This window comes from Hemiscyllium ocellatum, chromosome 32, assembly GCF_020745735.1.
Source record: "Hemiscyllium ocellatum isolate sHemOce1 chromosome 32, sHemOce1.pat.X.cur, whole genome shotgun sequence".
Lineage (NCBI taxonomy): Eukaryota > Metazoa > Chordata > Chondrichthyes > Orectolobiformes > Hemiscylliidae > Hemiscyllium > Hemiscyllium ocellatum.
This window is the reverse complement of record NC_083432.1, coordinates 20,701,434-20,715,912: the sequence shown is the minus strand read 5'-3', so window position 1 is coordinate 20,715,912 and position 14,479 is coordinate 20,701,434. Positions and strand designations below refer to the sequence as shown.

The following is a 14,479-nucleotide window of genomic DNA, read 5'->3' as shown; positions in this document are numbered from 1 at the left end:
TCTAACCAATTGAAATGATTTGTAATTTTTATTTTTGAAAAGGTATAAGTAATATAACCAAGTTATGGAGGCCACTGTATATAATAAGCATACAAATATGTTGGCTATGGATATTGGGGTTGAAAAATGTGGTGCTGGAAAAACACAGCAGGCCAGGCAGCATCCGAGGAGCAGGAGAATCGACGTTTTGGGCATAAGCCCTTCTTCATTCCTGCTCCTTGGATGCTGCCTGGCCTGCTGTGGTTTCTAGCACCACATTTTTCAACTCCGGTCTCCAGCATCTGCAGTCCTCACTTTCTCCTAGTTGATCTTAACCTACTGCGAATCCTCTTGCAAGGATGCCTACCTTGAAGAAGCTCTCCTCCTCCCTCTACAAGGATCTCAGTGAGTCCCTCTCTCATTGCACCCCCTCAGGTCATCTCCTCTGCCTCCTGTTTAGCCAAAAGATTCCTGAAGAAGCGCTTATGCCCGAAACGTCAATTCTCCTGCTCCTTGGATGCTGCCTGGCCTGCTGTGTTTTTCCAGCACCACATTTTTCAATTCTGGTCTCCAGCATCTGCAGTCCTCACTTTCTCCTATGGATATTGGAGGACTATACTACACGTGAGGTCGAAACAGACCTCAATGTAACTCTCAAATAACTTCCAGCCCTTTGTATTTCCTAGAGCTGAAGGTTGCCTTAGCCTTTTAAATTATTTGTTGAAGCAGTCCATTAGTTTTTCTTTTCAGTAATTTCTTCACATGGATGATCACTCTGTTTCTCTATGAATCCTAACTTCAGATAATTCAGAAAATATTATTATAGTCCAAAGTAGATGACCAAGCACCTCCTCACACTGAACTCCATTTGTCACTTTTACTCACTCACTTAATCTGTCAAAATCCCTTTGCGACTACAAAATATGCTTTGTGTCATCGGCACATTTAATGTATGGTGATTTATTCTTATATATAAATCAAGAGAATTTAAGGAGATCAGCAATGTTCTCGTCTACTTCTCTTAATACTTGGAGCTGGAAACCCCTATCATGTCAATCTTTAGGATTATTTGCCCATATTCTGTTGTAGTGTGTACTTAAGACAACTGCACTTATTTAGCAATGTTTCTGCATTTAGTTTTACACAATTTTGAATCACAAAGTGCTTGAGGTACAATCCAATGACGCCGTGACGAGGGAAACAACATCTGAATGCAAGAAGAAATCAACTATGCATCTCTTTAGTCAACATTGAGAAGTAAACAGTAGAAGAACTGAAAGTAAATAAAAATCAGAACTGATAACTTCAATGTCAAATCAGGTACAGAAAGAGAAATAAGGATAGAAAAAGACCAGATAAGAACAAGGAAGAAAAGATGGGAAAAAAAAGTAACAAACTTATGTTGACATTTTCAAAAGCGCTATCAGGTAATGACAGAATGAGGCTACACATTTGTAATAATTTCATTGCAGTACCACAATCTGATTGATGGTATTTTATATCTATTAATTGCAATAGCTATCAGCTTAATGATAAATTCTGTTGCAAATTTAGTTCATGTATAGGAACTTTACGACATTCAATGCATGCCAATTAGTCAAATACCTTTTCGACAAAGCTAACAGTGAAGAAGCACAACTCAAAACAATATTTGGATGTTGGCAAGTAATTGCACAATACTCCTTAACCAAACTTTCTGTAACATCAATATGCAAATATTTTGAGCATGATCCTTCATGTTTGACAGAAAACTCTGACTCATTCCAATGATTTTGTAATATTAAATCTAGCAAGTCCTTCCCTATGTTGATTTTTTATTTTTCCTTGTAGGTGATATAGTCATGGAGTCATTGAGATGCACAGCAGTGAAACAGACCCTTCAGTCCAACTCATCCATGCCAACCAGGTATTCTAAATTAATCTAGTCCCATTTGACAGCAATTGGCCCATAGCCCTCTAAATTCTTCCTATTCATATACCCATAAATGTTGTAATTGTACCAGCTTCCATCACTTCCTCTGCGATCTCATTACAAACACGCACAACCTCTGTGTGAAAAAGTTGTCCCTGAGGTCCCTTTTAAATCTTTCCCCTCTCACCCTAAACCTATGCCCTCTAGTTCTGGACTCCTCCACCCCAGGGAAAATACCCTGTCCATGCCCATCATGATTTTATAAACTTCTATAAGATCACCCCTCAGCATCCGATGCTCCAGGGAAAACAGCCCCAGCCTATTCAGCCTCTCCCTATAGCGCAAATCCTCCAACCCTGCCAAAATCCTCATAAACGTATTCTGAACCCTTTCAGGTTTCACAACATTCTCCATTCCGATAGGAGGGAGAGCAGAATTGCATACAATATTTCAAAAGTGGCCTGTACAGCCACAACACAACCTATACTCAGTGCCCTGACCAATAAAGGAAAGCATACCAAACGCCTTTTTCACTATCCTATCTAACTACGACTCCACTTTCAAGCAGCTATGAACCTGCACTCCAAGGTCTCATTGTTCAGCAACAATACCAAGAACCTTACCATTAAGTGTATAAGTCCTGCTCTGATTTGCCCTTCCAAAATGCAGCACATCACATTTACCTAAATTAAACTCCATCACTCCATTAGCCCATCTGATCAAGATCACATTGTACTCTGAGGTAACCTACTTTGCTGTCCACTACACCTCCAATTTTGGTGTCATCTGCAAACTTACTAATGATACCTCCTAGGTTCACATCCAAATCATTTATGTAAATTACAAAAAGCAGTGGGCCTAGCACCGATCCTTGTGGCACACCACTGGTCATAGGCCTCTAGTCTGAAAAGCAACCCTCCACCATCATTCTGTCTTCTACCTTCAAGCCAGTTTTGTATCCAAATGGCTAGCTCTCCCTGTACACCGTGATATAACCTTGCACACCAGTCTACCATGAGGAACGTTGTTGAATGCCTTACTTGAAGTCCATATAGATCATATCCACCACTCTGCCCTCATCAATCCTTTTCGTTACATCTTCCAAAAACTCAATCAAGTTCATGAGACATGATTTCCCACACACAAAGCAATGTTGACAAACTCAAATTAGTCCTTGACTTTTCAAATGCATGTAATCCCTGTCCCTTAGGATCCCCTCCAACAATTTGCCCACTGCTGATGTCAGGCTCACTGGTCTACAGTTCCCTGGCTTTTCCTTACCACATTTCTTAAATAGTGCCACCACGTCAGCTAACGTCCAGTCTTCCGGCACCTCATCAGTGACTATTGATGATACAAATATCTCACCAAGAGGCCCAGCAATCACTTCTCCAGCTTCCCACAGAGTTCTAGGGTATACCTGATCAGGTCCTACGATTTTTTCCACTTTTACACGTTTTGAGACATTCAGCACCACCTCCTCTATAATATGGATATTTTTCAAGATGTCACCATCTACTTCCATGTCCTGCTACACAGTAAACACTGATGCAAAATACACATTTAGTAGCTCCGCCATCTCTTGCAGTTGCACACAGAGGCTGCCTTACTGATCTTTGAGGGGCCCTATTCTCTCCACAGTTACCCTTTTCTCCTTAATGTATTTATAAAATCCTTTTGGAATCCTTATTAACCTTATTTTCCAAAGCTATCTCATGTCGCCTTTACTCTCTCCTGATTTCCCTCTTAAGTGTACTCCTATTGCTGTTATACTCTAAGGATTCGCTTGATCTCTCCTATCTAAACATGACACATGCTTCCTTCTTTTGCTTAACCAAAACTTCAATTTCTCTAGTCATCCAGCCTTCCCTACACCTACCAGCCTGGCCTTTCACCCTAACAGGAATATACTGTCTCTGGATTCTCATCATCTCAATTTTTGAAGGCTTCCCATTTTCCATCCATCCCTTTAAATGCAGACATCTGCCCCCATTCAACTTTTGAAATTTTATGCCTAATACTGTCAAAATTGACTTTCCTCCAATTTAGACCTTCAACTTTTAGATCCAGTCTATCCATTTCCATCACTATTTTAAAACTAATAGAATTAAGGTCGCTGGCCCCAAAAGTCTCCCACTGACACCTCAGTCACCTGCCTTGCACTAAGTTCTGCCCTGTTGGATCTTTATTCAAACAGGCTTAAATTGTTTCAAGTAACCCTGACAGCTCACCTATTGAAACCTTAAATAGTCTGAATTATTGAAACGTTATTGAGCTGCAATGAATGGAGGTTCTTCTGAAGTGTTAAGTGAAAAATTGTGAATTAATTCTTTTTTATTTACACATCCAACTGTCACTACAGGGTATATTGCTTCTGTAAAGTATGTAATGGCTAAGTGGATGTACAAGTATCAACCCTTGGAATAAGGGGTCTAGAGGCTGGGAGTGGGGGCTTGCTTTGGCATAGGCTGTGTTTGTGGCCATGACAACATCCTCTAAAATTGCCCCAATTTCTGCTCCCCACAATGAAACCTGGTTGTAGCAAATATTTTGCGTGGTGACAGAATCCTTCACATTTGCAAGAACACAGCAAGCTTTTCTTACCAATAGCAGTGCTCTTGACATTGCTAGCCTGCTCACTAGTTTTCAAGGAAGCCATATAAACTGCACGACCACATCATGGCAATTTAGAACTGCCACCATCATGAATCAATAATCACTGAACTTATGAATTCAGTGTTTAATTAGGCCATGCATTCTGAAAAAGAATTCCTGCTAGGTCTAGGTCTCACAAATGTCTTTTGGATTTCATGAAAATTGTGTCATTGATGGAATAACATCTAACCTCCCTAACCCTGGATATTCCTAATATGCAGATAACATAGTTACTATATCTGAATTGGCTGCTGCAGAAACAACTTCCTTACATGTCGTGAAGGGTGCCATTCTGAGCTTAAAATTCACCTTTGAAATGAAGTAGTCATGGTGGCTCAGTGGTTAGCACTGCTGCCTCACAGCAGCAGAAACCTGGGTTCCATTTCCGCCTTGGGTGACTGTCTGGGTGGAGACTGCACATTCTCCCTGTGTCTGCATGGGTTCCCTCTGGGTGCTCCAGTTTCTTCCCATAGTCCAAAGATGGGCAAGTTAGGTGAATTAGCCATGCTAAATTGCCCATAGTGTTTAGGGATGTGTAGGTTAGGTACATTAGTCAGGAGAAATGTAGAGTAATAGGGTAGAGGTGATTGTTCTAGGTGAGATAATCTTCGGAGGGTCGTCGTGGACTTGTTGGGTCAAATGGCCTGTTTCAACACTGTAGGGATTCTACGAAGTTTGTTTTCCTTGACATGTTGGTTGAGGAATCTGCCAGGGTTTTGTTTTGCCACTGTTTACCACAAGCCTAACTTCACTTGTTGGCACTCCTCCAGCATGCCATATGAGGTTGGCAGTATGATCACCCTTGTCATTTATACACAAGTTTGATGCTGAAATTAAGCTATTCTGCAAGATTATATCTACCATAATCTGTTCATTTGTTCCTAAATTGTACACAACTCATGAATGGACTTAAGGCTGCCACTTCCACACCATCCTACATTTGGGTAATATAACTCAAAAATCTGAAGGAAAGTGAAGCAAGTTTCCATGCTGTACATCTCTATGAATTTATAACTGTCATCAACCTGGAGTTGATGTTTTGAGATTTCACCTTTGAAATGAAGTGGTTATGGTGGCTCAGTGGTTAGCACTGCTGCCTGACAACAGCAGAAACCTGGGTTTGATTCCAGCCTTGGGTGACCTGTCTGAGAGAAGATTGCGCAATCTCCCCGTGTCTGCATGGGTTTCCTCTTTCCACTTTGCTGTGAAGCTTAACAAAAATGGTGTTTTGAAGCCAAAAGAAAATTTGTCTATTGTTCAAATAAGCTATGTATCATACTTATTTGTTTACTGTCCTAGCTGGTCCAAGTCATTCTGCAGCCTCCCTAATTCCTTGACACGACTTGTCTCTGCACCTATCCTGTGTCATCTGCAAACTTTGCAACAATGCCCTCAGTTTATTCATCTAGATTGTTAATGTACATGAGTCCAAACAACCATTTCTCTCTCAAAACATTTGAACTCTAGGTTGATTGACAGTTATGAATTGACAGAGATGTACAGCATGGAAACAGACCCGTTGGTCCAACCCGTCCACGCTGATTAGATATCCTTACCTAATCCAGTCCCATTTGCCAGCACTTGGCCCATATCCCTCTAAACCCTTGCTAAACATATACCCATCTAGGTGACTTTTGAATGTTGTAATTGTACAAGTCTCCACCACCTCCTGTGATAGCTCATTCCATACACACACCACCCTCTGCAAGAAAATGTTGCCCCTTTGGTCCTTTTTAAATCTTTCCTGTCTCACCCTAAACCTATGCCCTCTAGTTCTGGACTCCTTCTCCCCAGGGAAAATACCTTGTTTATTTTTCCTATCCATGTTCCTCATGATTTTATAAATCCCTGTAAGATCACCCCTCAGTATCCAATGCTTCAGGGGAACCCGCGATAGCTCAAATCCTCCAACCCTAGCAACATCCTTTTAAATCTTTTCTGAATTCTTTCAAGTTTCACAACATCCTTTCTATAGGAAGGAGACCAGAATTGCACACAATATTCCAAAAGTGGCCTAACCAATGTCCTGTACAGCCGCAGCATGACCCTTCAACTCGTAAACTCAATGCTCTGTCCAATCAAGGAAAGCATACCAAGCATAGCCTTCTTCACTATCCTATCAATCTGCAACTCCACTTTCAAGGAACTATGAACCTGTACTCTAAAGTGTCTTTGTTCAGCAACACTCCCTAGGACCTTATACCCTTAATGGTAAGTTTTTCCAAAATGTAGCACCTCACATTTATCTAAATTAATCTCCATCTGCCATTCCTCAGCCCATCTGATCAAAATCCCATTGCACTCTTAGGTAACCTTCTTTGCTCTACACTGCACCTCCAACTTTGGTGTCATCTGCAAACTTACTAATATTAACTCCAATGTTCACATTCAAATCATTTCTCTACACGACGAAAAGCAGTGGGCCCAGCACTGATCCTCATGGCACAACACAGCTCACAGGCCTCCAGTCTGAAAAGTAACCCTCCACCTCCACCACCACCCTCTATCTTCTACCTTCAAGCCAGTTCTGTATCCAAATGGCTCATTTGGGTGGTGGGCATTTGGAACGCGTTGCCAGTGGAGGTGGTAAAGGCAGGCATGGTACATTCAGTTAAGATGCGTCTTCACAAATGCATGAGTAGGTGGGGAGCAGAGGGATACAGATGCTTAGGAATTGACCGACAGGTTTAGACAGTACATTTGGATCGGCTCAGGCTTGGAGGGCCTAAGGGCCTGTTCCTGGACTGTAAATTTTCTTTGTTTTTCTTCTTTGTTCTAATTTACCTTGAATTCCATGTGATCTAACCTTACTGACCACTCTACCATGACGAACCTTGTCAAAGCCTTACTGAAGTCCATATAGATCAAGTCCACTGCCCTGACCTCATCAATCCTCTTCATTACTTCTTCAAAAAACTCAATCAAGTTAGTGAGGCATGATTTCCCACGCACAAAGCTATGTTGACTAACCCTCGTCAATCCTTAACTATGCACGTATATGTAAATCCTGTCCCTCAGGATTCCTTACAACAACTTGTCCACATCTGATGTCAGGCACACTGGTTTGTAGTTCACTGGATTTTCCCTACCACCTTTCTTAAATGGTGGCACCACGTTAGCCAACCTCCAGTCGTCCAGCACCTCGCCTGTGACTATCGATGCTAAGATATTTGTATCAAAGGGACCAACAATCACTTCTCTTGCTTCCCACAGAGCTCTAGTGCACACCCGATCAGGTCCTGGGGATTTATTCACCTTTAGACGTTTTAAGACATCCAGTACCACCTCCTCTGTTATATGGACATTTTTTAACATTTATTTCCCCACATTCTATATCTTCCTGGTCCTTCTCCACAGTAAGCACTGATGCAAAATACTCATTTAGTATCACCCCCATTTCCTGCGGTTCTACACATAGGCTTGCCTTGCTAATCTTTGAGGGGCCCTATTCTCTCCCTAGTTACCCTTTTCTCCTTAATGTATTTATAAAATCCCTTTGGATTCTCCAAAGCTGCCTCAGGTCCCCTTTTTGCCCTCCTGATTACCCTATTCCTACTCTCTTTATACCCAAGGATTCACTTGATCTCTCCTATCTATATGTGACATATGCTTCCTTCTTTTATTTAACCAAAACTTCAATTTCTCTAGTCATCGAGCATTCTCTACACCTTCCAGCCTTGCCTTTCACTCTAACAGGAATATACTGTCTCTGGACTCTCATTATCTCAATTTTTGAAAGCTTCCCATTTTCCATCTATCCCTTTACCTGCAAACATCTCCCCCAATCAATTTTTGAAAATTCTTGCCTAAAACTACCAAAATTGGCCTTCCTCCAATTTAGAACTTCAACTTTTAGATCCCGTCTATCCTTTTCGATCACTATTTTAAAACTAATAGAATTATGGTCGCTGGCTCCAAAGTGCTCCCCCACTCCCCCTCAGTCACTTGCCCTGCCTTATTTCCCAAAAGTAGGTCACGTTTTACACCCACTTACATCCACTTACTGAATCAGAAAATTTTCTTGTGCACACTTAACAATTTCCACTCCACCTAAACCCTTAACATTCTGGCAGTCCCAGTCTATATTTGTAAAGTTAAAATCCCCTACCATTACCACCCTATTATTCTTACAGATATCAGATCTCCTTACAAATTTGTTTCTCAATTTCCTGTTGACTATTGGGGGGTTAATAGTACAATCCCAATAAGGTGATCATCCCTTACTTATTTTTCGGTTCCACCGAAATAACTTCCCTGGACATATTTCCTGGAATATCCTCCCCAAGTACAGCCACAATATTATCCCTTATCAAAAATGCCATACCCCCTCCTCTCTTGCCCCCTCCCCTTCTATCCTTCCTATACCATTTGTATCTTGGAACATTAAGCTGCCAATCTTGTCCATCCCTGAGTCATTTCTCTGTAATTGCTATGATATCCCAATCCCATGTTACTAACCATGCCTTAAGTTCATCTGTCTTCCCTGTTAAGCCTCTTTCATTGAAATAAATAGTTTAAATTATCAGTCCTACGTCGTTCTCTGTTTTGTTCTTGCCTGCCCTGACTGTTTGACTTGAACCTTTTCCCAACTGTACCAGACTGATCTCTTTCTTCACCATCTCCCTGGGTTCTGCCCTCCCTCACCATACTAGTTTAAATCCTCCCGAGCAGGTCCAGCAAATCTCCTTGCCAGTATATTAGTCCCCTTCCACTTCAGGTGTAATCTGTCCTTATACAGGTCATTTCTACCATTGAAGAGATTCCAATGATCTAAAAGTGTGAATCCTTCTCCCCTGCACCAGCTCTTCAGCCATGCATTCATCTGCTCTATTGTCCTATTCCTACTAGCTCGTGGGATTGGGAGTAATTCAGATATCACTACCCTCAAAGACCTCCTTTTTAAAATTCCTGCATAATTTTCTGTATTCTCCCTTCAGAATCTCATCTTTTTTTCTTCCTGTGTTCTTATTTCCAATGTGTACAAAAGCCTCCTGCTGGTCCCACTCTCCTTTGAGAAAATTCTGCACTCACTCTGGGATGTCCTTGATCCTTGCACTAGTGAGGCGACACACCATTCTGATTTCTCATTGTCAGCCTCAGAAGCCTCTGTCTGTGCCTCTGACTTGAGAGTCCCCTATCACAATCAATTGCATGGAATCTGACATACTCCATTACATTAGAGCCAGTCTCTGTACCAGAAACCTGGTTGTTCATACTACATTCCTTAGAGTCTGACATCCCTACATTTTCTAAAACAGCATACTTTATTCTCTCCTCCTGTGATATGAAATAATATTTTAAATAAGAAAATAACATACTTACAAAATTATTGCTATTACTTCTGGCAATTGGTAAGGGATTCAAATTACATTCTTTCCCTTAACATACTTGGTGTTCTCAATATAACCTGACTTCAAAATACTGATATTCATGTGAGTTTTCAAAATATTGTCTGCTTAGTTCACAAGAAGTAAGATTATGAAAGCTCATGAGAGTGCAACGGCTCAAAGGGACTAACTTCTTGCTGTCAAGGTGATAACTTGTCTGCTCCAAAAATCTAATAATCAGTGTATGAAGGACAACTGACCCAGACTGCTGGTTTACTTGTAGATTTACTATCTATCTATAGTACTCTCTATCTCTTCCTACCACATTGTGTTTATCATTGCTTAAATGAATATGTTTCTTTTTTGTCTTGGCCCTCATCTTTGATTTACCAGCATCTTCCCAAATTTGATTCCTTGCTCCCCTATTCAGTTTAAAATCCCCTCCACTTGCTAGTTATACAACTTGCAAGAATACTGACCCCAGGAAAGTTCAAGCGGAGATCGTTCCAGTAGTATACATCCCATTTTCCTCTGCTCTAGTGCTGCTGACTGTCTGGACTCATGTTCTTTGCTACAGAGAATGGAGTCAATCCCTCTGACTAATCAGTTCCCATCTCCACTTTTGACTGCTCCACTTGAATGGCCTCCTGTACAGTCGTACCATGGTCTGCTTTCTCTTTCACCCTGTAGTCACCACTCATCCAACAAGCTGAAATAACCTCAAACCTGTTGGACAATTGCAAAGACTGAGGTTCCTGCCCGCTGACTCCCCTGACTTGCCTAACTTACTGCTACACTCTCCTATCATTGAACACAAACCAAACCAGAAAATCCTATCCTCCAAGTGTGACTGCCTTCTGGTACAAAGAATCCAGGAAAACTTCTCTCTCCCTGATTGTGTTGCAGCTTAAACATCAACACTTACTGCAGACACAACTGCTTTGGACCAAACTAGCAACCTGAAACTGTCAAAAAGCACCAACTATGACAGACCACGCATCCTACAATCCTGAATGTGTTCTAATTAATCACTTAACTATTTTATTCAGTTATATATATTACTTATATTTTTATTTATTTCTTAACCTTACCATCAGTTGCTAAACTTCTGAACATTAGGAATCGAATAAATCTTAAGCCACTTACCAGATACTCACGAACTAATCATCTGCTTCTCTAAAACAATAAGAATCAATTCTTGGAGGCAAACAACCATCAGCAATTAGTCAGCAGTCATAATCCATATCTTTTATTCTTAACTGATAGGTCTTACCCCTAGTTGGCCTGCTTGGTCAAAACATGCAGAATTGTTGGCTTTGTAGGCTGAATGCACTGTGCCTTTCAGACAACTATGTACAGAGCATATTTTGAAGATGATGGTCACACTACAGTGGCACCCCTTTCTGTTCACAGGGTGGTGCTTTAATTGCCAGAAATTCATTAAATATCAACCTGGATTGGGAACCTGGCAATTTTGACAAATTCTATTGCTCTGGCATTTTGACTGGTGATATTTATGGGTAACTACTGGCATCCACATTTGTTTTATGCAAGAACATGCAAGCATCTGGCTAATGTATGCCATGCACTCTGCTACAGTCTGAAGGATGCTGAAGCAAAACTACTGAAAGAAAGTATACTTTGATTGCTACTGGTAAAATAATGAGTTAACAGAAAAGGCCATAGGTCTGTTGCATGAAGTCTGCTACTTTTCAACAGGTTAATCCAAGTCTCCTCGAATATAATTCTCATGATGAGTTTCTGGCCACTGATTCCTGGTCTACCAAACTTACATGCAATTCATACTCCAATGTAGTGCTCTGGAGCATCTGCTGCAAATCCAGCATGTTTACCTTACAGTTCCTCTTGTACACAAAGTTGAACTTCTAGAATTAATGCTAAAAACCAAGAATAATTAGGCAGTCCCATCACCAAAATAGCAACAGGACTCTATATGCGTAAAAAGATCCTGATTTGCATGTTAACCCACCACTCTTTTCAGCTGGCTATTCAGATTACCTAGTTTGAGCATGCCAGGAAAATCATGTCCATGCATAATTAACAGAAACAAAATACTAACAACTATCTTATGATTTTCAGAATGCTAGTGCCATCTGCCAGGCAGACATCATCAAAATGCACCCCTTTGTTTGAGCAAATTACATAGAGGTATATACAGAAATTTACTTTCTGTATTTATCTATGCTGCTTGACTTTGAAGCACATTTTGGCAAAATGACCCATTCCTAACATTGTTTTTCTCCCTTTAAGGTAAGGAATGTCAATCAGGAGTTTAAAAAAAATATGATTCATCTTTATTCCATTTTTCATTCAATATAGTATACTTCTGTTCTCTGGGCTGGCTCGACACTGAATTAATTAAGTTATGACTATTTTCTAACAATTTAGGAACAAAGTTACTAACTGCCAAACCACATCAATTTCCAAATGTTAAAAAGTAATACAATAACTATATTTACAATCAATTGTGTAAATAAATGGCACTATATTCTGCGACAACTGTGGACAATTACGATGATAAAACCTACTTCCATCTATCTGTAGCTATCTTTTTAAAAGAAACATAACATTTAAAAAGAAAATGTTTGAATTATATCGAAGCAGATTAACCAAAGGAATATGAAATATGGTCAATTAACCAATCTACCAGCTATAAATGAAACGTACTCTTGCTTGTTCACGCAGTTGATCAACAATCAAACGATCAACCCGGGAAGGGTTTGATGGTAGCCTCGGAATGGGTGTATTATTTGAACTGGTCACTCTCTTTCCTGGGTAGTTCCTGGCAAGAGCTGCTTCAGTCTTAAAAAGGGGAAAACAGTGATAACCAACATCAGATTTTAATATGACAAGATTAAACTTCAAAGAAAAAATCATTTTCAGACGACAATATAGCAAAAGTGTTTATTGATGTGTCTACCCAGAAACCCATTACCCTGGTATCCACATATGATAACAGGCAAACTGAAAAATAATCTCAGAAATAAATGAAATACATTAAGCCAAGCAAGCTTGTTTTTTCATATATTATGTAAATTTTCTGTTTTATGATCGCCTGTTGAAAAATCAGGCTGTGCAGGAATTGAACATAAGGGCAGGGACTCAATTTTCAATGTGCTCAGCCTATATTTTGGAGTAAGTCTGAGAAAATTAGATTCCTGGTAATTTCTGATAATAAAATAGAGGAAATAAAACAAAGAGAATAATTTTACTTAGACTGCAAATCTTACTTACACACACCAGAAACTTTAAACCAAAGTATTTTAAAAATGATTAGGTGGCATTAATTAAATCTAGTTATCAGAATAAACATAAATTAATTCAAATTATACTGCAATATACAAAGCAAATTTAAGATTATCCAATTATAGTGTATAATACTGTTGATGATAAAAGGATGAAACAGAGTACTTCAAGAAAAATATCAAATACTGCAAGATAAGCGCCCTACAATGACAACACATTAATATGTAGCACTTAACAGTTGTTTTAAATACTGGAATTAAGGGAAATTGAAGTTTGGTATAATTTGAGGAGAAAAAAATGCAGATTCAGATGACACATATGAAAATCCACCTCACTGTTGCTATGAGACAAACTCAAATGCAAAGGATATTTTAAAATAGTGCAGAAAGTTTGAATTTTTCAAAATGATATTTAAAATCTGTAAATGTTTAAGAGTTTGAAGAATTTGTCCCCTTATCTGGCATGTACACACTTAGATAAATCGAAGTAAAATCTATACAATGAATTTCATCGTTCATGCACTCGTCCTATTGGAACTTCTTATTAGTGGGCTGCATCAAAGTCATCTGATTTTCCATCTACCTAAATGTATAAACAGAAATTCAAATGGACTTCCTGTTGGCACACAATCCTCCTTGTTTGGTTTTACTTTACTTGTTAAATCTGGTAAACCAACATAATGAAGACCAACAGTAGCAAAATTCTATTCCATAAATAGAACATTTCTATTGATATACATAAACTAAAGAGGATTGTTCATTTACAGGTCATTCTGCTATAATGCGCGTTTTGTCAGTGCGAATGCGTTGTAGCATGACTGATAAATTGTGGGTGTTGTTTGGAAAACATGAACTTTCTACCAAACGGTTATAGCGATTTTCTATTAGCAATCTTCTCCAGTGCTTTTTCTATCGTGCTTTTCCATAGTGCAAGGTTGCAGAGGAATACAACTATCGTGTTATAGCAGAACAACTTAATTATTCTTTATTCCACAAAATATTAATCAACAGCATTTTTGCAACACATTAAAGTGAAAGGAAAGCCAATAAATACTTATGTTTTCTATTTGTAATAGGGAAAAAAAACACCATGAATTTCTCTGGCTTTTTATATCAAAATTAATATTATTGCAAGCAAGGAAACCTTCAAATTGGGTCTACTTCCCTGAGAAATATTCCAAGGCTAACTAGCCTAAGTAATATTGTTTGGCTAACATTACATTGGAAAAGGAGTAAGCCACTCACCCCACTGATTCTGGTCCATCATTCAATTTGATAAAAACAGAAACTTGGAGCAATATTTGATCATTTGGCCCTTTGAACTCCCTTTATCATTCAAT

General features: G+C 39.5%; 1 protein-coding gene across 1 annotated transcript in view; it reads right to left on the bottom strand.

Moving 5' to 3' along the window:
• LOC132830751 (meiosis-specific coiled-coil domain-containing protein MEIOC-like) overlaps window positions 1-14,479 on the bottom strand; it is a 74,760-nt gene that overhangs the window by 12,796 nt on the left and 47,485 nt on the right. The window contains exon 7 of the mRNA XM_060848588.1: window positions 12,562-12,696. Coding sequence (XP_060704571.1) covers window positions 12,562-12,696 — 135 coding nt within the window. The remainder of the gene's footprint in view (window positions 1-12,561; window positions 12,697-14,479) is intronic.